This window comes from Lupinus angustifolius, chromosome LG20, assembly GCF_001865875.1.
Source record: "Lupinus angustifolius cultivar Tanjil chromosome LG20, LupAngTanjil_v1.0, whole genome shotgun sequence".
Lineage (NCBI taxonomy): Eukaryota > Viridiplantae > Streptophyta > Magnoliopsida > Fabales > Fabaceae > Lupinus > Lupinus angustifolius.
In genome coordinates, this window is record NC_032028.1 from 17,663,306 (window position 1) to 17,689,329 (window position 26,024).

General features: G+C 34.7%; 2 protein-coding genes and 1 pseudogene across 5 annotated transcripts; 2 read left to right on the top strand and 1 right to left on the bottom strand.

Moving 5' to 3' along the window:
• LOC109335179 lies at positions 1,348-3,579 on the bottom strand. 2 transcript variants are annotated; one of them, XM_019571285.1, is made up of 7 exons: positions 3,565-3,579; positions 2,477-2,565; positions 2,306-2,394; positions 2,042-2,190; positions 1,791-1,872; positions 1,512-1,670; positions 1,348-1,480 (listed from the first exon to the last, which is right to left on the bottom strand). In XM_019571285.1, the coding sequence occupies exons 2-6, from the start codon at positions 2,511-2,513 to the stop codon at positions 1,557-1,559; spliced, it is 471 nt and encodes a 156-aa protein (XP_019426830.1). In that variant the 5' UTR covers positions 2,514-2,565; positions 3,565-3,579; the 3' UTR covers positions 1,348-1,480; positions 1,512-1,556. The 2 variants fall into 2 exon arrangements, with proteins under 2 accessions (XP_019426830.1, XP_019426829.1); XM_019571284.1 differs by having other exon boundaries at positions 1,395-1,670.
• On the top strand, positions 5,606-11,079 carry LOC109335189. 3 transcript variants are annotated; one of them, XM_019571297.1, is made up of 13 exons: positions 5,606-5,728; positions 5,823-5,937; positions 6,110-6,268; positions 6,550-6,627; positions 6,970-7,047; positions 7,321-7,401; positions 7,516-7,599; positions 7,749-7,832; positions 8,671-8,763; positions 8,841-8,984; positions 9,583-9,690; positions 10,058-10,109; positions 10,819-11,079. In XM_019571297.1, exons 2-13 carry the CDS (start codon positions 5,836-5,838, stop codon positions 10,851-10,853), a joined length of 1,098 nt encoding a protein of 365 aa, XP_019426842.1. In that variant the 5' UTR covers positions 5,606-5,728; positions 5,823-5,835; the 3' UTR covers positions 10,854-11,079. The 3 variants fall into 3 exon arrangements, 2 of the variants coding, with proteins under 2 accessions (XP_019426842.1, XP_019426841.1); XM_019571296.1 differs by lacking the exon at positions 10,819-11,079 and adding an exon at positions 10,571-10,779; XR_002106183.1 differs by lacking the exons at positions 7,321-7,401; positions 7,516-7,599 and adding an exon at positions 10,571-10,697 and having other exon boundaries at positions 10,790-10,857.
• LOC109335516 lies at positions 17,722-26,016 on the top strand (annotated as a pseudogene).

Here is a 26,024-nt window from a genome sequence, read left to right on the forward strand (position 1 = left end):
TTTAACTTATTTGTAGTTATGTTTATCATTTGTTAGTTTATATCATAACAAAATTTTTGTTATTTGATTAAATTTTAAACTTATTATAAATTTTTGTTATAGTTAAAACATAGTTCATATGTTATTTGATGATGTTAGCAACATACTTGTGTCATTTTATAGTAATAAAATCTTCTTTTTTGTTGTTTAATTAAGCATGATAATATTTTTAAATTTTGAGTATACGTTACATAATATTATGAATTTTTTAAAATTTGTAATGTAAATCGAGTTAATCGGTCCAACCATTGACCCAGTAGTTGAACCAGTGACTCATTGACCCAATACCCTGACCGAATCATTGACCGGTCCAATTTTAATAACAATGATCTCATCATACCAGGAGATAACTTATCTCCTTTACCCCCAATAAAAATATGACATCGTGTACTATTTTGTTTAGTTTTAGAAATATTTTTGTAGAAAATAACTAAATATGACACATGTCATAATTTTAATGGCTAGATGAGATAATTTATTTCCTTACACCAAAAGATACGTTATTCTCTAAATAATATACATCATTTCTAAATGCATAACGATTTAATATATATATACTGACAGTGCAAGTATTTTTTACACTACCAACGAATTATCTACCATTAATTTATTAATCATCATTGACTCTCAAACAAAATTAATACAAATTAATAATAGATTTTACACTGTCAGCACATACATATTAAACTCAATGCATAAATCAAGATCAAAATTTGTTCTGGTAAACTTAGAATAAACAATGGATTTTGCAGCAAGAACAACAGCATGGGTGAAGAATAGGAAATATGATCACGTTTGGAGTTAACCTTGTGGAGTGATCAAGCCCAAATCTTCCATACTCTTTCTTAGGACAATCACATTTTTAGATTATTCACGCTCTATAAATTGTCACATCAACAACATTTTTATGTGTTTGAAGGTATTGACAGTCGAAATTAACATCACCAAAGTGATTCACAAATAATACCAGTTATTAAAACCAGACTGGACCAGATGGTTCAACCGACAAATCAGTGAAACAAATGATTCTTTAACATTTCTGCTTTGACCCGTTGCTAGGTTAAAAAGAACAATCTCTAAGAACGTGCCGCCAATGATTCGATTCGAAATCTTAAAAATGCATGCTTAGACCCATACTCAGTCCAATGATTCTTTGGATGAGCATCAACAGCCATTCACAGTTTTTAGTTTCCATGTGTAATTATATGTATTAGGGTGGTGACTTACATTATGCAAAGTATAAGACTAACTTAGATATAAATTTGAGAATTGGTAGTGGGTTTGCCTTGCCCCATGACATTTCCTTAGTTTGGTAATCTTTCTTTATTTGTTGTTTGGTCTTCAACCCCTCCTTGTACCCAAAAAAACATTATGTCAATAATAATTTATATAAGCGACATGAAAAACATAAATGGCTCTCTAAATTATCACATAATAATAAAGGTAACATACTAGTTACATAGTACAAGTAACAGGTAACATACTGGTTACATAGTACAAGTAACAGGCCGTTTCGTTCAAGGGCTTTTCCGAAGAAGTAGAGCCAAAACGTAGCAGAGAGCTGAATCGACGGATGACAATGCGACGATAAGCAGTGCAACAAGAACAAGAGTCAGAATCGCAGTCCTAAGCTGCAAAGGATTAATAGACATATGTAATCATTCAATACATTTAGTAAGTTAAAACAAGAACATAGTATGGAAGTAGTTGGAAGTGGGAACCTCTATGGTGTGTGTAATTGTAACACATACCGTATTACTAAAGCTTGGCCACTCAATGTACTTCAGCTGGCTAGGTTGTTCAGCCAAAAATACAAATAAAGATCTTAACCCCCTAGGAAATATCAGATAGTTATATTAGTAAATGAGATTGTATTTTCTTATAAATTCAATAAATAATTCTAGTTGTTAATTACTGTGGAAATAGTATTAGTTCAAGACAGGAACATTAATTCATTAAACTAGAGCACTTTGATAAAAAAAGATCGAAGTTTCACGAATACCATATGACCTCCTTGATCAATGCTAGCAAAAAGGGCTCCTGAGGTAAACCATCATTCGAGCTTAGATATTGATCATTTCTTGCAGCAGAAGTGAAAAATTTGACGGGAATGTGGTTAGCATAGTTTCGTTTTATCTTCATTCTGCAAACCTGCCAACACAAAACATTCAATCGCAATTGATATATTATCACCACAAACACATGCATAGACCAATAAAGTGAAGAAGGGGAGCAGATAGAAATAGAGGAGATAACAAACAATTACCATAGTTGGAGATAGAGAAACATATCTGCGATAATCAACTCTCCCTGGAAACTTTGATGGTAGATAAGGTGTATCTTGATGAATGAAACCTACAATATATGGAGAAAAATAAAATTAAACATGAAGCAAAATAAGCATTTCTATGTAGAGGCCAACTAGTAGGACAAAAACCTGAATAATTTGCTGGCAATGCAGACAGAATCGTCATTTGAGATTCAAATGTTTCTTAATCAATCAGAACCTATTCGATGCATATAAACCTGCATGACTTTACTTGGTTATTAAACTCTATACATCATCAATTCAAATCAAATGAAAAACCTTTGGACCTTATGTTCTTGTGTCATAAGCAGGAAACTAAACTGTTGACATAGAATTAGCTAGGAGCAGCGATTCAAATCGTGAATTGCATCAAGTGATACAACCGCAATATAACGGTTGCAGACTAGCAGTGACTACCACAGCCACATCACGCTGCAATTACGGTGTGACACTGAATCACAATGGACTGCATCCGCATTGAACTCAAAATTATTTTTTTAATCACAAAAAATTCCCAGCGGAATGACCACGATCCATATCACAACAGTCGTAGTTACTGCAACCGCAATCTCTTTGGTGTGAGTACATGATACGCGGTATATTCCCCTGTCAGCTATCGGTATGCTATGGGGTATAGTCGGTAGGGGTTTCTATAGCTCTCTACACAGTCGTTTCTAGTGTTGCTTCTGTTGTTTCACCATAGGAGAAATACAGGATAAAATTCTTTCTTATAACTCATTCATATAAGTGAATGTACCTTACCAAATAATCTGACTTTCTTTCACTTATACTGTGGGTAAAAGTCTGGTTCATTCCTCGAAGGGAATCAGCAAAAGAAACACAAATTGGTAAATGAGAACCAATTGGCCTTATCTACCAAAATGAGAGAATTGTGTTTCAATGTTTAAAAACACTGGCGAGGGGTGTAACGATTCGATTTTTGGAGCAGTTCACGAACCCAACCAAATTCGGTTGCGTTGGGTTCATGTTGTTCTACAACATAAAAACCGAACGGACATGAGCAGATACAGTTTAGTTTGGTGAAGTGCATTAGAGCTTGTTCTATGAGAATTTAAGGCTACAGAGATTATAATGGAACGTTGCAAAAGTAAATGAGTATGATGAATCCCTCGTTAAAAAAGGAAAATGCATAGAATTGAAATAGTTAGTGTGAAAAGTAATTGAGTAGACATAGCTTCCAAATTAGTAATTAGTACCAAACAATCAATTACGACTCACCAATCAATTGAAGATTTCGAGGACTGGCGTCGCTTTCGCTTTCACGGCGGTGACGGGATGAGGCGGCTCCGCGGCGGTGAGACTGTGAGACTGAGATAGGAAAGGAAGTGTGTGTGGTGGTTTAACTTAACACTAACAATTTCATTGTAAATTTAACCAATTCACATTTTTTAATAAGAAATAAAGAAAAAATGGACAATGAATGATTCCTATACATTATTATTATTATTATTATTATTATTATTATTATTATTATTATTATTATTATTATTATTATTATTATTATTATTATTATTATTATTATTATTATTATTATTATTATTATTATTATTATTATTATTATTATTATTATTATTATTATTATTATTATTATTATTATTATTATTATTATTGTGTACAGACACTTCATGTCTGCCGGTTAATATTACATGGTAATATGTATTTAATTTTTATATATTTCATTTTTTATAATTAAAATATATTTGTTGTATTCGGTGTACTTTATATTATATTTTTGTGTGTTTATGATAAGTTTAGTTGAAGGTGAGAGATGTGGTTAATTAATGTATTGGTGGTGATTAATTAGGATTATATGGTTTTTTTTGTAAAAATTAAATAATGTGAAGGACAAAATAGGAAATAGAAATTACATCATGGTGGAAGTTACACCATGTTTTGGCTTTATATATAGTATAGAAGTATAGATATAGATTATATCCTTTATCATTTGTACTTAATTGCGATTGACTTTTTTAAAATAATTCAAATAAATTGTGATAATATACTAATTATATATAAATCTTCATACGTAGATATTCACCATTCATTTATTTTATTTTAATGAAAAATTATGATTAAAAATAAATGGTAAAGGATAAAAAAATCACTTATATGCCTAAATTAGACAAAGTATACTTAAAATACATAGTTTAACCATAAACATCTATAAAACATATAAGAAAGAAGAAAAAGAAAGAAGGTTTGAATATGTTCAATGAATTGATAGACATATATAACATTAGAGTGAGTAAGATAGGACTCTACTTGCTCACATAGTATGATGAGATTATGACGGGGTCTAGAGTTAAATTCGGGTTTAAAAATTAGATTTACTCAATATTTAGGATTGAGTATGGATCAAACATGACTAGTTTGATACTCTCATAGTCACTCACTCATCATATTTTTATGTGTGTTTTTCAATTGTGTACAAAGTAATGATACCTTTTTGGTCGAATGTACATCCATTTTCTATTTTTTTCCATAATATATACATGATTAACAATATATACATATATCATTTTATATGTCAAATGACATATTCATAATAATAAGTAATATTAAATAAATATGCATTATACTTAATCAAATCTAGGTTCAAGTCGAATTTAAAGACTGACCCGATTGATATTTAGGGTCAGATCTAGGTTCAAAAAATAATCTAACCAATAATGAGTACCGAGTAAAGAACAAACCCATGCTCACCCTTGTATAACATATAAAATATGTGTGCTCAAAAAATAAAAAAGGCTTGGATGAATCAAATCAATTGATTATGATATTATTTACATATATATCTTAATTATTGAAATGACTCAATAGTTAACCATGTTATAAATAACTAGTAGTTAATTTTTGAAGCATTGATGTGTTGTTTTAAAAAAATATGAATTTGATTGGTAAAATATGATTTTAACTAATATTTTCTAATTTTAACTTATTTAATTACATGTTTATTATAATTGTCACAATCATGCTTCAAAGCTAGTTATTATAAGTTATTCTTATATGAATTATTAAGGATCATATATGATCCATAATTGTCATAAGCATTTCCAATTTGGTCCATGTACAACGTATGTATTACAATAACCATTAATGGTAGTATGGTACGATGGCAAGGATCAAAGAGCAAATAATTGTACATACAAAGATTAAACTAAATTATATAGAAGTGAGAGTGAAATGATGGGAAAAAAACATCAAACAAAAACTTGAAGAGGAAAGGGTAGGCATAGGCCTTAATTTTTTCAAAACATGTTTAAATCATGAGACTTCTCTCTTCACCTCTCTTAGTCTTGTCACTGCACAAAGTTCCAAACTTTCAAATTTTCAATCTTTCTTCTCCTCTCTCATTAACATGTATTCATCATCAACTTCATTATTTTTCATTATTATTATTTCATTGCATGTTTCTTCTTGAAATTGATGAAGCCTTTTTTGTTGTGATTTGCAGTGTTTCAATAATAATGGCTGAGGAAAAGGATGTTTTCTTTGTTGTGAAGAAAGGGGATGTTGTTGGCATATACAACTCTTTCACTGATATTCAACCTCTACTTGCATCTTCTTCTGTACACCCTCTTCTCTCACCCTTTTAGATTTTCTTCTATGATTAAAAAGTTCACTTTTTTAATGTTTCTTAGAATCACTTTTTTTTAAGCCTATTGAAACAAACATGCCCTTATGGTTACCATTCATTGTATTTGGTTATGAAGAATAACAATGGTAACATGTTCCTAGCAGGTATCTGGTGACTCTATAAGTATTCACAAAGGTTATGCTTTGCCTAAGAAATCTGAAGAGTACCTTATTTCACATGGGCTTAAGGGAGCCTCTTATTCTATTAATGCTTCTGATGTACATGAGGGTCTTTTTGGAAGGCTTCTTACATGTCCCTATCAGGTTGGAAGCACTTTTTTCATACTTATTTGTGTTGTTCTCTGATAATTTTTCTGAAAAAAATTCTTCACATATGGAGTTCTTAGCTTTAGCTTTATGTTGTTTAACTTTGGCTTTATATTGAAATGTATAGAATTTCATTTACAATTAGCATTGTTTCTCATAATGTCTTGAACTTCTTTTCTATTTTGTAACTCTGGGGCTTGAGCTTATGCTATTTATGTTTCTAGAAAGTTTGTAACTGTTAAAAGTTTAACATTAACATGAGATTGATTTTCTTTCAGCATCCACCTTCCACTGAAGGAAGAGCTTTAGATGTGATTTCCTCATCAACGAAGCTGCAAGAAGCCGTGCAGAATAGCGTTAGTTGTCAAAATTTACTTATTCTCATTCAGGAGTTAGCACCATAATATATAAATATTATTACTAATTACTAAATACTAATGAGATGCTATTGATTTCAATGAAGTGTAAAACATGAAAAGTTAAATAATTGTTCTTGAGATCCACCTGTAGTCGTGTTAGCCGCCCCATATGTTGGACATGTCAACTACCACAATTTTCCAATTTCTTTTGTATATTGAAAGTTAGTAGAGATGTTAAAAAGCCAAGCTTTTCTCTGGTGGGATCATAATATGTAACTCCAATGCTTTGGTCTTAGGCTCTTAAAGTTTGACTCTTGATTACCCCTTTTCTTAATGAAGGTTGCTCAATCATCTCCTTTTCCGTTAAATTTGAGTCCTGTTATCGTAGATGTACCTCGATCAGAGCCATCAACTTCTGTAAGTTAGTCTGTTTATTATGTGCAAAGTTTTTTAAGTGTACTTATTGATGTGATTAGAACTGCCAATGTAAGTTACACATCTCTCTTAACATCATGTGTTATAAAATTACAATTGACTTCCAAACCACTCATTTATTTCTGGTTTTTACTTATTGGTATGCTATCCAAATTTGTAATGCTAATGCTATGGTCTTACACTCGTACATTTTGGACAGTTGATATAAGTTTGTCAATATTTGTTCATTTGTACCCATTCTTTTTCTTACTGAAGGTACCTAAATCATCTTTGTTTTCAACAAATTATCCGAGGCCTCTTATTAGAAATGTGCCTCGATCAGAGCCCTCCACTTGTGTAAGTTAGACTGTTTATGATGTGCATCTCACTTTACTAACTAGTATAATTAATACATTTACTAAGTTTGTCATTATTTACTGATTTTTTGTTTCCCCCCACTTTTCTTAGCAGAAGTTAGCTGGGTCGACTTCATTTTCAACAAATTCTCCGAACCCTCTTATCATGAATGCACTGCGACCAAAGCCAATAACTTTTGTATGTTAGTCTGTTTATGATGTGCATTGTTATTCTCACCTTATACTGGTCATGTTAGTTGTCTAAGTGTCTATACTAGTTAATGCAATACCAAACTTTTCAGTATCTATTGATTTGTTTGTTTTCCCACTATTTTTTTCTTCTTACAGAAGGCTACTGGGTCATCTTCATTTCCATCTAATACTCCAGGGCCGGATACTACATATTACTCCAAACCAGAGCCGTCAAATTGTGTAAGTCGATTTGTTTATAATGTCGTTTTCTAATCTCACTTTATACCCGACATCATATTAGTTGTAGTGCATGTACTGATTCATGTAACTACAACCACCTATCTCTTGATATCGTCTGTTATATACTTATTGACTGTCCAAACTGCTTATTGATCATCTTGTTTTTCTTTATTGGCATGCACTTATCACAAAATGGTTACTAGTACATTAGGCCTGGAAGTCTTAAAATTGGAATCTTAATTAAGTTCTACAAGCCAATATCTAATTCTGTTTTGAATTCTCTAGATGATTTATATCTTAAGGGTAGGTGTATGTGAGGAAATTTTTAGTTCACTATTTATTAAACAGTTGTGCAAAAGTCAAACAATTAAAGCTTTCTAGAGTAGTGTTAATACATGCCTGTGTGTAAGAAATGGGTAAACTTCAAAAAACATATGAAAGCATTATAAGACTTCCTTAATAAAACTGTATTCTTGGACTGCCTATGATTGAGGGATATAGTGGAGCTATTGTTAAGTATGTTTTCCTTTGAAATCAATGCAATTTACCTACAGGTTTCTGGTCCTTTCCTATTAGTTAAAGTTGTTTATGAATAGGTGGTCTTTCTTCAATTATTCCAACTTTGAATAGTTGTTAGTTGGCATACTTTATCTATCACATCGTTGATTCATATCATAGATATTCGACACATTGTTATGTTGGTTGTCGACTGCTTAACACAACATTCACCTTTTATCTGGGCTTGGGACTGGCTATGTATAACATCAAGCAGGTTTTGGCATAATTTATCTAAGTTGATTAATACAACTACAACAAAACCTCAAATCTCTATTTGCAGCTTTCTTGTACTCTTCATTTTGATGGTGCTTCCAAAGGAAATCCTGGACCAGCTGGTGCTGGAGCTGTGCTGCGTGCTGAAGATGATAGCAAGGTGCATACTACATGGGATAGTTCCTTTTGTTTTTATATTCTTTGCAGAATGTAGCTAACTCTAACGCCTCTTCATAGGTCTACCGGTTGCGTGAAGGAGTTGGCATTCAAACAAATAATGTTGCCGAATATCGAGGTTTAATTTTAGGATTGAAACAAGCCCTTAAGAATGGATATAAGCACATTCGTGTCCAAGGAGACTCCCTACTTGTCTGCAACCAGGTTTGTTATCCTTACGGATTGTACATCATTCTGAATATTTTTCAATTTTCCCATTTTCTGCTCTTACCTTTCTTGGTCTGTGACTGTGTTTTACTACTTCAATTGCATCCTTATAGTGATTTAAGGAAAACATACAGTAATTGTTCAAAAATGAAAATTATATGGCAATTTGAAATTCGAAATAGCATTATAGCCCCTCCTGACTTGTGACCGGAAAGTTATATATAGGTTCAAATCTTGAAAAAACTGCTTCAGTTTTACGTCTACTTACATCTACCTTCGCCCTTAACCCCATCAAATGGTAGCCTTGTGCTCTCTAGCACCGCGATTGTAGCCCCTCATTCAAAAAAATAATATTTGGATTAATTTTATTCTAATGGTCTGATATTGGTTAGTTTAGATTAAACAATCATTACATTTCAGTTCAAATATTTGTTCCGAGATTGACGTGGATTAATCACAGTCCATAGTGACTTCTACATATTGAGGCTCTCAAACCAAAAATGTGTAAACCAAAAATTACTCTTCATTTATCACACATTTTTCTAACCAGTTTATCATTGTATTTGTTTTTTTTTGTTTTTTTTTTTTGCAATAGGTCCAGGGAAAATGGAAAATAAAAAACCAGAATATGGGTATCTTATGTAATGAGGCCAAGGAGCTGAAGAATAAGTTTCTGTCATTCCAGATCAATCATGTTCTTAGGGTATTTGCCATAATCTCTAGTATATTTGTTTACAATATGAAAATTATAGCTAATTCCCCACCCCTTTTTATGGTAATGCAGTCGACAACTATGACATAAAACCAAAGTCCTGAGACTAACAACAATTACACTAACATCTGATAATCACACTTATACATGTCTGTCAATTAAATGCTAGTTCTAGTTTTAACTAGAATTTGACTAGCAACCAATGGCTTAAGCTTTCCTATGGTTCCTAATAGTTTGTATTGCAATACTATTTTCAATGCAGTTTTCAGTTTTTCAATATTTCTAATCTTAATTTTTAGAAGACAACTCCTTTTTTTATGTTCCCTTTATAAGTTACATGTATTTGTTGATGTTTAAGGAATTTAACTCTGAAGCTGATGCTCAAGCAAACCTGGCTGTAAATCTCCGAGGTTAGACCCCGGACTCTTAAGTTCCCCTTTCATTTTAATTATTTTGTTTTCTTGATCAATGCGAATCCATTCGGTAATTAATCAATATGGTGTCATTTAGAAACAGTTTAGTTTTTCAGTTAAAAATGGATAGTTCAGTTTTGATCACCCCTAGTTTAAAGGTGCACCATTTTGATAAATTGTTCTACCCCATTTAGTAAGTTGTTTCTATATTTACCAAATTGGTATAACCCTTTTACCAAGAAATCAATGAGCTGCAGCCAAAGCTGGTTGGTCATAAACCAAACAGCTTTTGCATCATAGCAGATTTACCTAATAGTTGAAATGCCACCCTTTTTTCCAAGGACAAGCATCTTTTACTTTTTACTTTTGAACTTTTTATCTTTTCATTATACAAATGCTAATTATAAAGATTTGACACTGTTTTAGTGTTTCCTTCTTGTTTTTTCTTCAAAATTCAGCTAAGGAAATGGACAAATGGTCAAAACAATGTCCTTAGTGATTATTTCTCTTCCACTTCTGTGTATACTGTCACTCTTTGATTATGAATGATTGGATCAAAACAAAGCAAAGATTGCTTAACAAAAAGTTAATAGAATAGGGTAACATTAGACCCAAGAGTGGCAATACATATTCCCTATTTTTATTTATACCTGTAGTTAGTAGGAGGGGAAAAAAAGAAAACTTATCGCATCCTATATTTTTTCAGACGGCCAAGTTCAAGAAGATTGTGCACCGCATTGATGCTGAGCTCGCGCTACGGCTTATGATTTCGCTTTCAGATAATGAAAATTCTGCTATATTTTGGGTTTACTAAGAAGACTGATAATTCTCTAACTATATTTATCTGTGTGACATTTCATGTATAGGTAGTGCCTAAGTTAAGCATTGCCTTAATACTGTTTTGCAAACTAAGCATGTAGTGGACCTACCTTTATAATCCTTTTTAATTTAATGAGTGAATTACACATCTTTGAGTTTTAGTAAAATTACATAAATCGTCCATACCTTTTTAAAACTTACACAAACTATCCTTATTTATACATGTATATTACACTGACTACTCCTGTAAGAAATATAAGTGTAATTTTTAAAACAAAAATAGTAACGGATGTAATTAAGTCAAAACAAAATATGTTTTAGTGGAGACAAGTCAAAATAGTATAAACTTGATGTATATTCATTATTTTTTATTCGTTACAAACTACATCAATAAGTCTAAGGAGATGTTTAAATTATTCTAATATTATATTATAACTAACCAAAATAAAGAATAAACATCAACTTTTATACTATTTGGACTTGTCTTCATGATATATCATATTTTGTTTGACTTAATTACACTCGTCACCATTTTTTATTTAAGAAATTACACTTATCCACCTTACAGGGGTAGTCAGTGTAATATATATAATTAGGGGGATTTGTGTAGGTTTTAAGAAGGTCTGAGTGGTTTATATAATTTCATTAAAACTTATGAGATATCAGTGTAATTTATTCTAATTTAATTGATTTCGTTTAGCATTGATTTTAGAAGCACCGTAAAACTTGTCTCTTTATTTTTATTTTTAATGCTTCTCTCCATTCTTTTGAAAGAAGAGACTCCTAATTTGGTATTTAAGAATTGGTCAACCATTTAACAAAATTGTTCAATCAATTATACCTCATACAAGATAATTAGTTGGATTAAATGATTATCTTGTATATTTAAATTTAGTGACTTATGACATAGTATGATTTCCAATTTTTACCTTTAAATTATAGTTTCATGTTTCTTATTAAATTTACATTCCATATATTAGCTCTTACTTTGACTTTTATAAAAATCAAATACTTCTACATCTTGTCACCATATTTCTAGATTTTCATTTAATTCTTCTCTCAATTTTCTCACTAGAACAATATCATTCTTAAGAAGTATGCAATATCACACTAATTCTTAAATATACACAGTAAACAAATCCATGTCAATGTCAATAATTGGAACTCAATGTTGACCTATAGTTTAGTCCTACCATAAGAAAAATCTTTATATTAGATTGTTTTATTAAAGAACTTATTCATAGGGATGACAACCTAACTCACCCATGGTACCTTCCCCAACCCAATCTAAATTTAATAGGGAAAATCCAATTTAATTAAGTTCCAATTTTCTCTTATTTCAAATATTAGGTTCAAATTTGATATAGGTGATACTAATCTCGACTTAAAATTGACTCAGCGAACTTGCCATTTCTCTCCTAACTTATATGGAAAAAAACAAGTTGGCACATTGTGTTGACTTACCCAATCCCTCTCTTATGTTATTTCCTAACATCAACCTTGTTTTCCTCTCCTTCCCATTCATTTTCATTGCATGCACCAACATGCTTTTATAGTTCTTCTCTTCCTTCACAATCATCTTCATCATCATCACTACTCTTCCAACCACCATGACCCAATCTTCATTGTATGTCATTAATCGACGATAAAAAATACCTCTTTACTTCTTTATTTTTGTTGGGATTTGGTTTGTTTTTATAAATAAACTCATATGAGAATGTTGTAAGTTATATCATGAAAACCTGTGAACACTCAATTTTTGTCCGGCCCGGAAAAACCCTAAAGTGTTTAAATTGAAAACAATAGAACAATTTTTACTTAATTTCAATAAATAAAAATAATTACAACCATGTATGGAAGAAGTATAATGACTAATAATTTTAAATCTATGTTGATAAGGTTCCCGTATCTAAGTGATTGGGTTAACCGAAATTCAAAATAATAAAAGTAACTAAAAATAATTAAATTAAAATTGACCCTAAAAAGCTCACAATCATTTTTCTCAGACAATGGGATAAAAATAATCTTGTACATTATTTTATTCATTTTTTTGAATTTTATTATAAAATAAGTAAAGAATAATTAATAATATTTTTATAATTATATTCGAATTTAAATAAAAATAAGAGAAGTGTTCTTAAAAGTCATTTTTAAATACCAAATAAACAAAAAAATAATTGTTTATATTTTATTTTTTAGAAAATATAGTTTTATAAAATTAAAGCATATTCAGATGATTATTTATTAAATTTTCGGAATTTACAGGATATATAAAAAGTAATTTAAATATAGTTTTAATTAGATTTCAAAAATAATAATAGAAATACCAAGTTAAATCCCACAAAAATAGTGATTAGTGGACCAGCAAAGTTAGGCTCCACGTAACAAAATTTTAGGGATTAGGGTTGATTAATTTTGCTATAAATAGGTGGGTTAGTGAGGGGTTTTAGGGGTTCAGAAAATTATTTTTAGGAAGAAAACCATAAGAAAAAAGGGTTCTGTGAGAGAGAGAAAAACATTGTTGGTGTAAGCGATCCAGTACAACCGTTACTATCATAACGCCGTGAGCTCGTCGTGCCTAGCCTTTCTAACCGTTGGATCTGCATACTTTTCATCCATCGTGTTGATCCAGAGCTGCATCCAATCATAAAGCGAAAACACACCGCAGTATCACTGTGCCGCGCCACACTGGATCATCACCCGTGTAGAACACAGGATCCAGTGCGGACAGTTGTACCGAAAGCTTCCGTGGAACCTCCAGAACAACCACTCCACACGCGCTACGTGTCCAGGCGTGGAAAACCCCCCAATCCCCTCTAACCCGTATCTGACACGTGTCAAGTCTTTTTTCAGCCGCCGCACAAAATCCAAACCTTCACAGTGTTTTTAGAAGAAAAAAAGGCCTTTCTCCCTTTTGCAATTAGGTATAGTTCTAAATTTTTATCACTTATTTATTTTACCTAGTATTAATTCTTATGATTTCAACATTAAAAATAAAAAAATAAAAAAATTTATGAATCAATAACTCACTAGTTAATTTACCCTATAACACTGATAAGGCATTAAATATTAGAATTTTGAATATAATGGGTTAGCATAAAAATAAATAGTGTATCATCATTGTATGGGTAATGAATCTTCTGCTTCTATTAATTATGTTATTTTAGCAACTGTTTTTTTATTTTTATTCTTGTGTGTAATCATCTGGCAATTGTGAATGAAGAACATTGATATTAAAAAATATATCATAAATGTTTAGAATGTAAAGCAAATTACTTGAATGTATTTTTCAATTAAACCAATTATTACCTTAGTCAAGTAAATAATCCATAAATTTTTATTATATATGTATACCTATATATTAAGGTTTCAAACCATACATTTGCAAATTTAACATTTTAAATAAACATACCTATAAAGTACCTTTCAAAAAATAAATTAATTTTGAGATTTAATCAAAGATGGAGAGAAGGTCACCCTGAAGGCTTCTTTCTTCTCATATCATCTTCGAAAGGTCGCGCTACACTGCTTCTTTTCAATCGATTAAATCTTAAAATCAATTTATTCCTTTTTTAAATAACCAAATAAAAACTTTTTTTTATAATAAACAACACTTACAAAATATACATTTTTGACTAAAAATATATTCTCTTTAATTAAAATACACTCAACCAACAAACTATTTTCTACTTAAAGAACAACATACGCCTTGATCCCCTTAATAGGGGTACGTAGAACCAAAGTCAATATTGTCAGACTCAATAATAAAAATAAATAATTTTCTTCTTCATAATAATTAGTTAATTAATCAAATAATTCAACAAAATAATAATAATAATAATAATAATAGTAATAAAGTCATACATTTTAATGAAGGGTACCGCTTAAGGCGGGCAGATAGGGTGCTAATACCTTCCCTACCTTGTAACCGACTCCCGAACCTGGATATCAACAATCCAAAAGCCCAGGGTAATTGGGCTTAAAAGATTTTTCTACATTTTTAACAATAAAATGTAGTGGTGACTCTAATAAAAGTCGTGCAACCGAAAATCGGGGCGCGACAGCTGGCGACTCTGCTAGGGACTTTTTTGAGAGAGTCCGACCCATAATAAATAAAATATGTGACTGTTTATTTACCATTATTATTATTATTTATTTATTTTTAATAGTTAATTTCCAATAATATCATATGCTTAATTATTAATTATATGCATGCTTAATAAATATTACATGTTTAATTATAATTGTAGTCCAATAAAAATTACATGTTTAATTACCAATAGTAGGTCAACAAAAATTACATGTTGAATAAAAAATACATGTTTAGTTATAATCGTATGTCAACAAAAATTACATGCTTAATTATTAATCTTATGCATAAATATGAGTTATATGCTTAATGTTAATTGTATGGATAAATAAGAAAAGTGCATGTTTAATTATTAAATATGAGTTGTATGATTTATTTAAATTGTATATAAAAAGTGAAAATTGCATGTTAATTATTAATTGTATATAGAAATATGAGAATTGTATGCTTAACTAATAGTTATGAGTTATAAATATGAATTATATGATTAGTTTTAATTATATGTATGAATATTAATTATGTGTTATTAACTATTAGTTGTATGTATATATATATATATATATGTTGCACACTGAAATAATTAAGTGTATAAATTGCGTAATTGCATGTGGTGAATCATTGTTTGTATCGTTCTTATTGTTATATGATATAATGTAGACATTTTAGGCACACACATATGCCCTACACCCGGGTATTAGTGATACCTTTTTGGATAGAAGGGACACTAGCCTCAATGGTCGTAGTTTTTGTCGTTTCTAAGTGTTGGTGATGTGGACCACTCATATTGTCACCTTTTATTATGAGTTAGCCGCTCGAGTTGGTCTCTTATTTCTAACATTATAATATTTGGGTTTCTCTTTGGAGAGAGATGCAATATGGGCACCTTATAAAGAGTCTAGAATTTGCCTAAGAACGTCCACAGTGGGTTAGAACCATACTTTAGGATATTGTGCTTGTATGGATTTGTGATTTATAAACATATGTGTATTGTAACATAGTGATAAATGATTGTGTCCTTTTTGTTTTAATTTTTGTCACACATATTTACGTTATTGGAATTATATTTTTTTTCCTTATCCTCACACTATTAAAAAGAATTTTATATATCATCATACCATTAACTTAAAAAATAAATTGGCATTCATTCATTGCCGAAAGTTAACCTAAACAACATATTCTTTCTATTTTCTTTCAAAACAAAAAAAAACTATATATTTTAACATATTAATCATAATTAAGACTATAATATCTCAAAAAGGGATTGTGCATCCCGAAAAAGAATTCACAAGAATTCATTCATCAACCATGTTTCATCAACAATATTTCGTTAATCATATTTCATTAATCATATTTCATCAATCATATTTCATGCGTCAATCATATTTTATACATAAGTACTTTAATGATTTTGTGTTTTTTTTATGTAATAAGTGCATTTGCATTAAAAGAGAGGTCATATCCCCAATTGTTTTTAAAAAAATGACAACCGCAAATAATTCTAGCAGCATATCGATACCTAAAAAATCAACGAAATTGGATCTATCAATGACTAATATGAGTTTCTTGGCCGAGCAAATTCCAAAAATGCCAGATGATGTAAAAAAACAATTCAAAGATAAATATGGAGAATTATTAGACCTAGTGTTGGTCCAAGTTCGTCCTCAAGACCTGGAGATTATGCAAGTTATGATTCAATTCTGGAATCCCACGCTTCAGGTATTTGAATTTCCTAACCTTGATGCTGCTCCAACCATTGAAGAGTACGAGACTCTTATGGATTTTACAATGGATGGTAGGCTGAGGCTCTATCAGTTCACAGGGAGGCAAGTTGCTAATGAAGGTGGCACAGGAGATCTTCTCGGTGTTCGTCCAGAAGCTTCAGACTTCACTAAGCAAGGAGGGGTAAACGGGCTGAAGTGGCATTTCCTAAGAAATCATATCTCTAAAGTGGCTAAAGAAAAGAATTGGACCTTATTTCAACATGCATTCGCTTTGGCCATATATGGGCTAGTCCTATTTCTGTTCATTGATGATATGGTGAATCAACCCGCTATGGATGTGTTCAGCAAATTCGTTCGTTTCAAGATCAACCCTACGACTGCTATCCGGGCGGAGACATTCCTATCATTCCAAAGATATCAAGAAGGTCTCCAGCGGAATGTTAGCAAGGTCCGAATCCGATTTTGCGTCAAACTCTTGCAAGTTTGGATAATAACTCGGTTCAAACATCACAAATATGGATCAGGGTCCCGTTATCCGTTAAGAAGTTCTCTCAATACTTATGTCGAGGATATGCCGCTTATCAAATGGAGGGAGTTATTTGAAGAGGTCACTCCAAGGAATTTCGCTGAGAAGTGTTGCCTCTATGACTGACATCAACAACTCATGTATTCGTGTGGCAATTTCCACAATCTAGTATTGACGGGGCCTAGAGGGTGTATCTCCTTTACACCTGCCTTGGTCCTTGGCCAATTGAAGTGGGGAGTTACTCATATAACTGATAAACAACTCGAGGGTGTCTATTTCTGGTACAAAGATGAGGGGCCATCTTCAAAGGTAGTCTAATCCATAAGAAAAGCCCTTAAGGACATCCATCTGCATGGGGAAAAAGAGCTGGGTGAACATAAAACCTTCTATTCTGACGAGTATAGATATTGGAGGGTTGAGAGGATGAAGGGCGTTAATACACCTTCGCTAGTCATGTCGCAAGTTAAGGGAGGCCCCACTCTAGAGGAGGTTGTACTCAAGGCAAATGTCAAATTGCTAGAAGCCCGACTTCAAGAGTCCAGGGATCATAACGAGATGAAAGAAATAGCACTCGAAAGGTCTGGCAACATTGCTTCTGCACTCAGGGAAGAGATCAGGAGCCTGAAAAGAGACTATGCCGACATGTGCTCGAGGAATGGTAAAGTTGCCCTAATGAGGCAGAACCGGGCAATGGAAGGGGAAATAATATATCTGAGGGAAAGACTTGAAGCTAGGGGACAAGCCTTGAGGATTAAAACGGAGGCAGAGAGGATAATTAGAGCAGAATTCGAGCAGGCCACGGTCACTATTAGAGATTATCAGAAGGCCTTGGACCAGTCCCACACGAAGGAGGATGACTATAAAAAGTCATTAGAGCAGATGCAGGAAGAAGCCCTTGCACGGGAAGCTCAACTGATGGATCAATTGACGGAGTTGAAGGAATCATGCGAGTTTTTAAAGGAAAATCAGGAAATGTGGGAATACAATTGGCGGGATAGTTTCGAAGAATGCAAGAAGGAAAAGGGACAATGGAAAGAAAATTGCCACAATATCATTGAGGGATTTGGGAACTTCGCTGATGGTTGGTTGGTAACATTCGAAGAGGCCTAACAAGAATTTCACATGTACTCGGACACAGAGATATGTCCAACGATGAGGGCCCTTTACGGTAGCTGCACTCGGGTTGCCAAGAAGCTCAGGTGTTGGAGGATGGAATGCAATGGTGGATTCTAGTTAGTCTATGTAGTTTTTTTTTTTTTTATTTCTCATTTATCACTATTAGTTTTTTATTGTTAGGAATAAAGAAGGGAATGGAGGAAATCGATGCATGTGATTCCCCTTCCTCAAATAACATTTCTATTTATATTATTAAATTGTTTCTTTTTCCGCAATGTTCTCTCTCAGCCGAGTTAAACTCACAAAAAGTAATTGATAGAAAAAGAGGCAAAAGAAGAAGAATTCAAAAAGATTTAGAACCATTCAAAAGACACAATCTTGGTCTTCCAATATTCTAAAGAGTGTTGTCAACTGTAGATGAGCTAAGAGACTACGCTCCTTAGTGTTATTAGTATACGGGTTTCTTTTAACTTTACAATGGACTTTATGCTACTAGAATTAAAGAGGAAATCATGAACTAAAAAACAAAACTTATTTACTCTAAAGAGTTCATCAACCACACCTTAATCTAAATGGTCTCATACACTTTACACTTTATTACAAATTATTCTTTTGAAAAACAACTTGCATTCATTTTTAGGTCAGCATTGCTTACCAACACCTCTATAACACACGACTCCGAGCTCGAAAGATGGTCGAATCTACAGACTCCAACTTGGACACCATAACTGAATTGGCTACTATGAAAGAACAGATGGCAGAGATGTTTCATATCCTGAAAGCCCTCGAAAGCGAGAAAGAAAATAAGGCAGCAGGCGGACCACGATCTCATCCAAGTTATGGAAATCCCAACCAAGGGGCTGGTACTAGCCAAATCCAAAACGGACATGACACCAACACAAAGCAGAAAGCTCCACTTAATGATGATTCCCAAAGGGCTCTGCTCGGAGGTAATGCACCACACACAGAGAAAGAAGTGGAGAAATTAAGCTCACTTGAAGAGAAATTGAGGGCTATTGAAGGAGCCAGTTGTCCAGATCTGAAGAATGCTTTTGAAATGTGTTTAGTGCCTGATGTGGTACTTCCACCCAAGTTCTTGGTGCTAGAATTCGAAAAGTATAACGGGACAACTTGCCCCAAAAGTCATATGCACATGTACGCTAGGAAGATGTTAGCGTATCATGAGAATGATAAACTCTTAATCCACTACTTTCAAGATAGTTTGGTGGGGGCTGCTATGAGCTGGTACATCCGGCTAGAGAAAACCTAGATGAGAACATTTTTGGACCTGTCAAATGCCTTTGTCAAACAGTACAAATTCAATGAAGATGCTGCACCAGACATGACTCAGTTATAGAACATGGCTAAGAAACCATCAGAAAGTCTGAGGAAATATGTTCAGAGGTGGCGGGGATTAGCATCCCAAGTCCTCCCGCGGTTGGATGAAGAGGAACAATTGTCAATCTTCATAGATACCCTGCAAAGCCCCTATTATGAGCGACTCATAGGGAACGTGACGACCAACTTTAATGCTCTTATTAAAGTAGGAGAAAAGTTGGAAGGTGGAATCAAGAGTGGAAAGATTGCTGAAGAAGGTTCAGGTTCCGTAAAGAAGCCTGCCTTCATGAAGAAGAAAGACGCAGAGACCTATTTCATTGCTGTAGAACCAAAGAGGTTCCAACCTCGACACAATAACCAAAATAATTATCGTGCGCCCTCTCGGTTTGCACAAAATCACAACCCAACACAAAACCAAACACCAATCCATAACCCACCAAATCAAAATAATAATGCCTACTAGCTAAGACAAGGCTATACACAACAACCAAGAAATAATAACTACTACCAACAGGAGAGGAGAACACCTGTGTTTGACCGGATTCCGATGACATACACCGACCTTTTTGCCTATCTTCAAAGGCAAGGGATGATTACACTAGTACCAGGAAGAATCCCTGAAAATCCTCGACCATGGTATAATGAAAACGTCAGTTGTGCTTATCATTCTGGAGCGTCAGGGCATCTGGTGGAAGACTATAGGGCCTTTAAATTCAAGGTTCAAGATCTCATCAATGCCAAGCAAATTGATTTCAGAGAAACCAGACCCAACATCACAGGAAATCCTCTACCCAACCATGAGAATTAGGAAGTAAATGCTATAGAGGCAAGGGATGAGGTTGTAGTCATCGACAAAGTTGAGGATGTGAAGATGTCCATGGGGTTCATCTTTCGGGAAATGTGTAGGCAAGGTTTGGTCAAAGTTATTACACCTGAGACACACCGTAATGAGACGAAGAGTTGCGATATGCACGGATGTGTGGGCCTTAGCTTGGAAGACTGTCAAGATTTCAAGTTACTTCTTCAAAAAAGGTTAGATGTGAAATTGATTGCCATAGGGGGAAGTTCCTCATGCCCCGAGATAAATGTCATAAAGAAGGGCCAAGAAGAGACACTCGTATTCATACGCACGTATGAACCCATTATAAATCCACCAGGAGGTGTTCAAACCTATTTTTCTCAACGTCAATGGGAGTCGTTCATTCGGCAGATGGAGCCTGTAATAACAACTGAAGGAAGCCCATTTCCTTATGAATCTGACAAGGCAGTCCCTTGAAGTTCCTTGGATCTACAAAGAGGAGCCGACTATGAGTCCTTTTACGGTTACAAACATAGCAGGAAATAGTAGAATTACAAGGACTGGGCGCATCTATGTTCCGCCAGAGGTAGAGAGGGGTCCGTCTGGGACAGCCAAAGGCAAAGAAAAAGTTCTAGAGCATATAGAAGAAGATATCGAAGTGGCCTTACCTGAAGGGGTATCAAACAACGAAGTGTGTGAGTTCCTCAAATTTATCAAGCAAAGTGAGTACAATGTAGTGGATCAGCTAAATAAAACTCCAGCAAGGATATCCCTATTGTCCTTACTAATGAGCTTCGAGGCTCACAAGAATGTGTTATTAAAAGTGTTGAATCAAGCCCATGTCAGCCACGACATCACGACTGACAAATTAGGTTGGATAATCAACAACATAGTGGCATATAACTACATATCTTTTCATGACGAAGAAATACCCGCTGAAGGTACAGGTCATGTTTGCCCCCTGCATATTTCGGTTATGTGTAATGATTGCGTGATTGGAAAAGTCCTCCTAGACAATGGGTCGTCGCTGAACGTTATGACAAAGAGAACTTTCTCCAGATTGCCAGTTGATACTTCATACTTGAAAGCTAGCTCTATGATTGTCAAGGGTTTTGATGGATCTCATAGAGACGTGATGGGAGAAATGGATTTGCCAATCAAGACAGGGCCCTACACATTCAATATATTGTTTCATGTGATGGACATCAATCCAACATATAGCTGCTTGTTGGGACGTCCTTGGATTCATTCTTCAGGGGCAATACCCTCCACCTTGCATCAAAACGTGAAATTCATAGTAGATGGAAGGCTGATAACAGTTTCAGGAGAAGAAGATGTCATGGTGTCCCAGCCATTTGATGCCTGATACATAGAAGTAATTGCGGAGGCATTGGAAACATCTTTCCAAGGCCTTGAAATTGCAAACACTACATTTATGATAGAAGGGGCACTGTCAATAAAACCATATCCATCAGATGTTTCTCTCAAGATGGCAAAAGTGATGATCCGCAGAGGCTATCAACCTGGGAGTGGATTGGGAAAGTATGGTCAAGGAAGTAAGGAGATCATTATACCGAAGGCTAATAAAGGCAGATATGGCTTGGGGTATAGACCCGCCAAGGAGGACAGGCTCCGAATCATAGAAGCAAGAAAGGGTGAGCATCTGGCTCGGCTGGGGCAGTTTGGACCTGGGAACATGGTAAGGATTCCAATACCACACATCAGTCAATGCTTTGTGAGTGGCGGTATTGGACCCTCTGGAATGGTGGCCATCATGGAGGAAGACGGAAGGGAAGAAAAATCGGAGTTCGTGTACCTGTGTCCCCCAGGCACCTCCTTGAAGAATTAGCATGAAGAGCCATATGCATCAGTTACTTTAGAATCAAAGTAATAATTTTTTGTAATTTTTTTTAGCTATGTCCAAGGCTGTTATACATTTTTCATTTTATGTTCTGTTCAATTATAAGTACTCATTTGTTTTAGTATTTCCATTTAAATCAATAAAGATCAATCTTTTCGATCAGATTTATGTGTCTCTTTTTCATTTATTCTCTATTACATGTTAAAAGATCAGAGTAAGACAAAATACAAAAATAAATAAAATAAAAAACCAAATCCATGGGGATCTAACCTAGTCATCCCCACATTGCAGATCCGATAGCGACTCTGGAACTGAGGGCCATGCTAGTGCGCCCTTGCCTAGCCCTGACCAACCAGTTCATTAAGTGGAAAACAAAAGTGATGATGATGAATGAGAGGCCTTCCCCGAACTGCTCAGATTGGTAGAGCAAGAAGCTAGAGAGATTCAACCACACCAAGAGCATGTCGAGCTTGTCAACCTAGGATCTAAGGAAGACAAGAAAGAGGTGAGGGTGGGCACCATAATGGATGGTAAGGAGCGAGAATGCCTAGTTCGACTTCTACATGAGTTCAAAGACGTCTTTGCTTGGTCGTATGAAGAAATGTCAGGGCTAGGTCGAAGTATAATAGAGCACAAACTACCGCTAATGCAAAACTCCAGGCCAGTAAAGAAGAAATTGCGAAGAATCAAGCCAAAGATATCCTTAAGGGTCAAAGAAGAGGTAGAAAAATGGTTGACCGCTGGGTTTGTTAAAGTTGCTAAATATCCAGATTGGGTAGCCAACGTGGTAGCTGTACCAAAAAATGGAGGAAAGTTGAGAATATGTGTTGACTATAGGGATCTCAACAAACCTAGCTCAAAGGATGATTTTCCGGTGCCACACATAGATGTTTTGGTTGATAGCACCGCCGACCATGCCCTTTTCTCGTTCATGGATGGGTATTCGGAGTATCATGAGATCAAAATGGCGCCAGAAGACGTAAACAAGACCACGTTTATTACCCCATGGGGTACCTTCTGCTACCAAGTCATGTCGTTTGGATTAAAGAATGCTATGGCTACATATCAAAGAGCCATGGTTACTCTTTTCCATGACATGATGCACAAGGAGATAGAGGTCTACGTGGATGACATTATCTGTAAGTCCAAGACAGAAGGAGAACACATAAGCAACTTGAGGCGTCTGTTTGAGAGACTACGAAAGTATCAACTTAAGTTGAATCCAACCAAGTGTAGCTTTGGAGTGAAATCAGTTTCATAGTCAGCCAAAAGGGTATCGAGGTAGATCCGAAAAAGGTGAAGGCCATAATCGAAATGCCAGCACCTCGAACAGAAAAGGAAGTCAGGGGATTCGTGGGAAGATTGAATTACATCTCTAGGTTCATTTTCCAACTAACTTCCACATGTGAACTTATATTCAAGCTTCTAAGAAAGAATCACGCGGTGAAGTGGAATGATGACTGTCAGTCAGCATTTGAAAAGATAAAGCAATACTTGACAGAACCTCCAGTACTAATGCCTCCAATTCCAGGGCGGCCCTTGATTCTATACCTCACTGTACTTGACGAATCAATGGGTTGCGTATTGGGGAAACATGATGAGAGTGGAAGAAAGGAGCAAACTATATACAACCTTAGGAAGAAATTCACAACTTGCAAGATAAAATACCCCTTGTTAGAACGGACTTGTTGCGCCTTAGTTTGGGCCTCTCGCCGACTAAGACAGTACATGTTGATTCATACCACTTGGTTGATATCAAAAATGGATCATATCAAGTATATTTTCGAGAAGCCTGTACTCACAGGAAGAATTGCCAAATGGCAGGTATTATTATCTGAATATGACATCGCCTATGTGACACAAAAGGCGATAAAGGGAAGTGTTATTGCTGACTACTTGGCCAATCAACCCTTAAATAAACTGGGGCATTTGGGGTATGAATTTCCAGATGAAGATATCATGGCCTTAGAGAAAAAGAAAAATGGACCATAGTCTTTGATGGGGCCACCAACGCATTTGGACATGGAGTAGGGGTTGTTTTGGTGTCTCCAATAGAGAAGTTCCTTCCTTTTACTGCAAGACTATGTTTCGATTGTACTAACGATGTGGCAGAATATGAGGCATGCATTTTGGGACTAAAGGCCGCTATTGACTCAAAAGCCGAGGTCCTAGAAGTATTTGGGGATTTCGCTCTAGTAATCCATCAGATAAAAGGAGAATGGGAAACTCGGGACAACAAATTGGTGCCTTATAAGGACTACATTCTGAAGTTGGTTAACCAGTTCGACCAAGTAGATTTCTATCACATCCCTAGAGAAGACAATAGGTTGGTCGATGCATTGGCAACCTTGTCCTCAATGTTCCATGTTGGTGGGGATAGCTTACTACTCTTCAGATAAGAGACAATACTAAACCCGCTTATTGTAACATAGTCGAAGAAGAACCCGATGGAAAGCCATGGTATCACGACATAAGAGAATACTTGAGAAATCAAGCTTACCCTCCCAATGCTTCAGAAAATGACAAAAGAACACTCAGAAGACTAGCCACAAACTTCTTTTTGAGTGGGAATGTCGTATACAAAAGGAATCATGATATGGTATTTCTCCGATGTCTGGAAGCCAAGGAAGCTCAAAAAATGGTGGAAGAAATGCATGAGGGGATTTTCGGAACCCATGCGAATGGACATGCTATGGCTAAGAAAATCATGAGAGCGGGTTATTTCTGGTTGACAATGGAGACTAACTGTTGCAATCATGTGAAGAAATGTCATAAGTGCCAGATATATGCGGATAACATCAATTCACCTCCGAATCCTTTGAATGTCTTAACATCACCTTGGCCATTTTCTATGTGGGGAATGAATGTCATCGGTCCTATAGAACCAAAAGCTTCTAATGGACATCGATTCATCCTAGTCGCCATAGATTACTTCACCAAGTGGGTAGAAGTAAACTCTTATGCTAGTGTGACCCGGAAGGTAGTCCTCAAGTTCATTAAAAGAGATTTAATATGTCGATATGGGTTACCAGACCAGATCAACACTGATAATGCGACTAACCTGAACAACAAGATGATGACCGAGATGTGCGAGAAATTCAAAATAAAACATCATACATCCTCGCCATACAGACCCAAAATGAATGGAGCAGTGGAAGCAGCCAATAAGAATATCAAGAAGATAGTCCAGAAGATGGTTGTGACTTACAAGGATTGGCACGAAATGCTACCATTCGCCCTACATGGTTATCGTACTTCAGTCGGCACTTCTACGGGGGCTACTCCATACTCCTTGGTTTATAGTATGGAAGTTGTTCTTCCACTTGAGGTAGAGATCCCATCTCTAAGAATATTAGCCGAGGCTGGTCTGAAAGAGTCAGAATGGATTCAAGCTAGACAAGATCAATTGAATATTATAGATGGTCGGAGGCTAAGTGCAATCTGTCATGGACAATTGTACCAAAAAAGAATGATGAAGGCATATGCAAAGAAGGTCCGACCACGCCAGTTCAGGGAAGCAGATTTGGTGCTAAAGAAGATCTTGCCAATCCAGAAGGACAGCCGAGGAAAGTGGGCTCCAAATTATGAGAGTCCCTACGTAATCAAGAAAGCTTTTTCTGGCGGGGCCATAATCCTAACAGA

What these genes read in the sequence shown, in the direction of transcription:
- LOC109335189 (XM_019571296.1), top strand. Translation starts at nt 5,836, where the DNA reads ATGGCTGAGGAAAAGGATGTTTTCTTTGTTGTGAAGAAAGGGGATGTT. An exon ending in GATCAGAGCCATCAACTTCT is followed by an intron (nt 7,048 to 7,320) that starts GTAAGTTAGTCT and finishes TTCTTACTGAAG; the next exon opens with GTACCTAAATCATCTTTGTT. An exon ending in GTGCTGAAGATGATAGCAAG is followed by an intron (nt 8,764 to 8,840) that starts GTGCATACTACA and finishes GCCTCTTCATAG; the next exon opens with GTCTACCGGTTGCGTGAAGG.
- LOC109335179 (XM_019571285.1), bottom strand. Translation starts at nt 2,513, where the DNA reads ATGACGATTCTGTCTGCATTGCCAGCAAATTATTCAG. An exon ending in ATTGCCAGCAAATTATTCAG is followed by an intron (nt 2,395 to 2,476) that starts GTTTTTGTCCTA and finishes CATATATTGTAG; the next exon opens with GTTTCATTCATCAAGATACA. An exon ending in TTGATCAAGGAGGTCATATG is followed by an intron (nt 1,873 to 2,041) that starts GTATTCGTGAAA and finishes GATATTTCCTAG; the next exon opens with GGGGTTAAGATCTTTATTTG.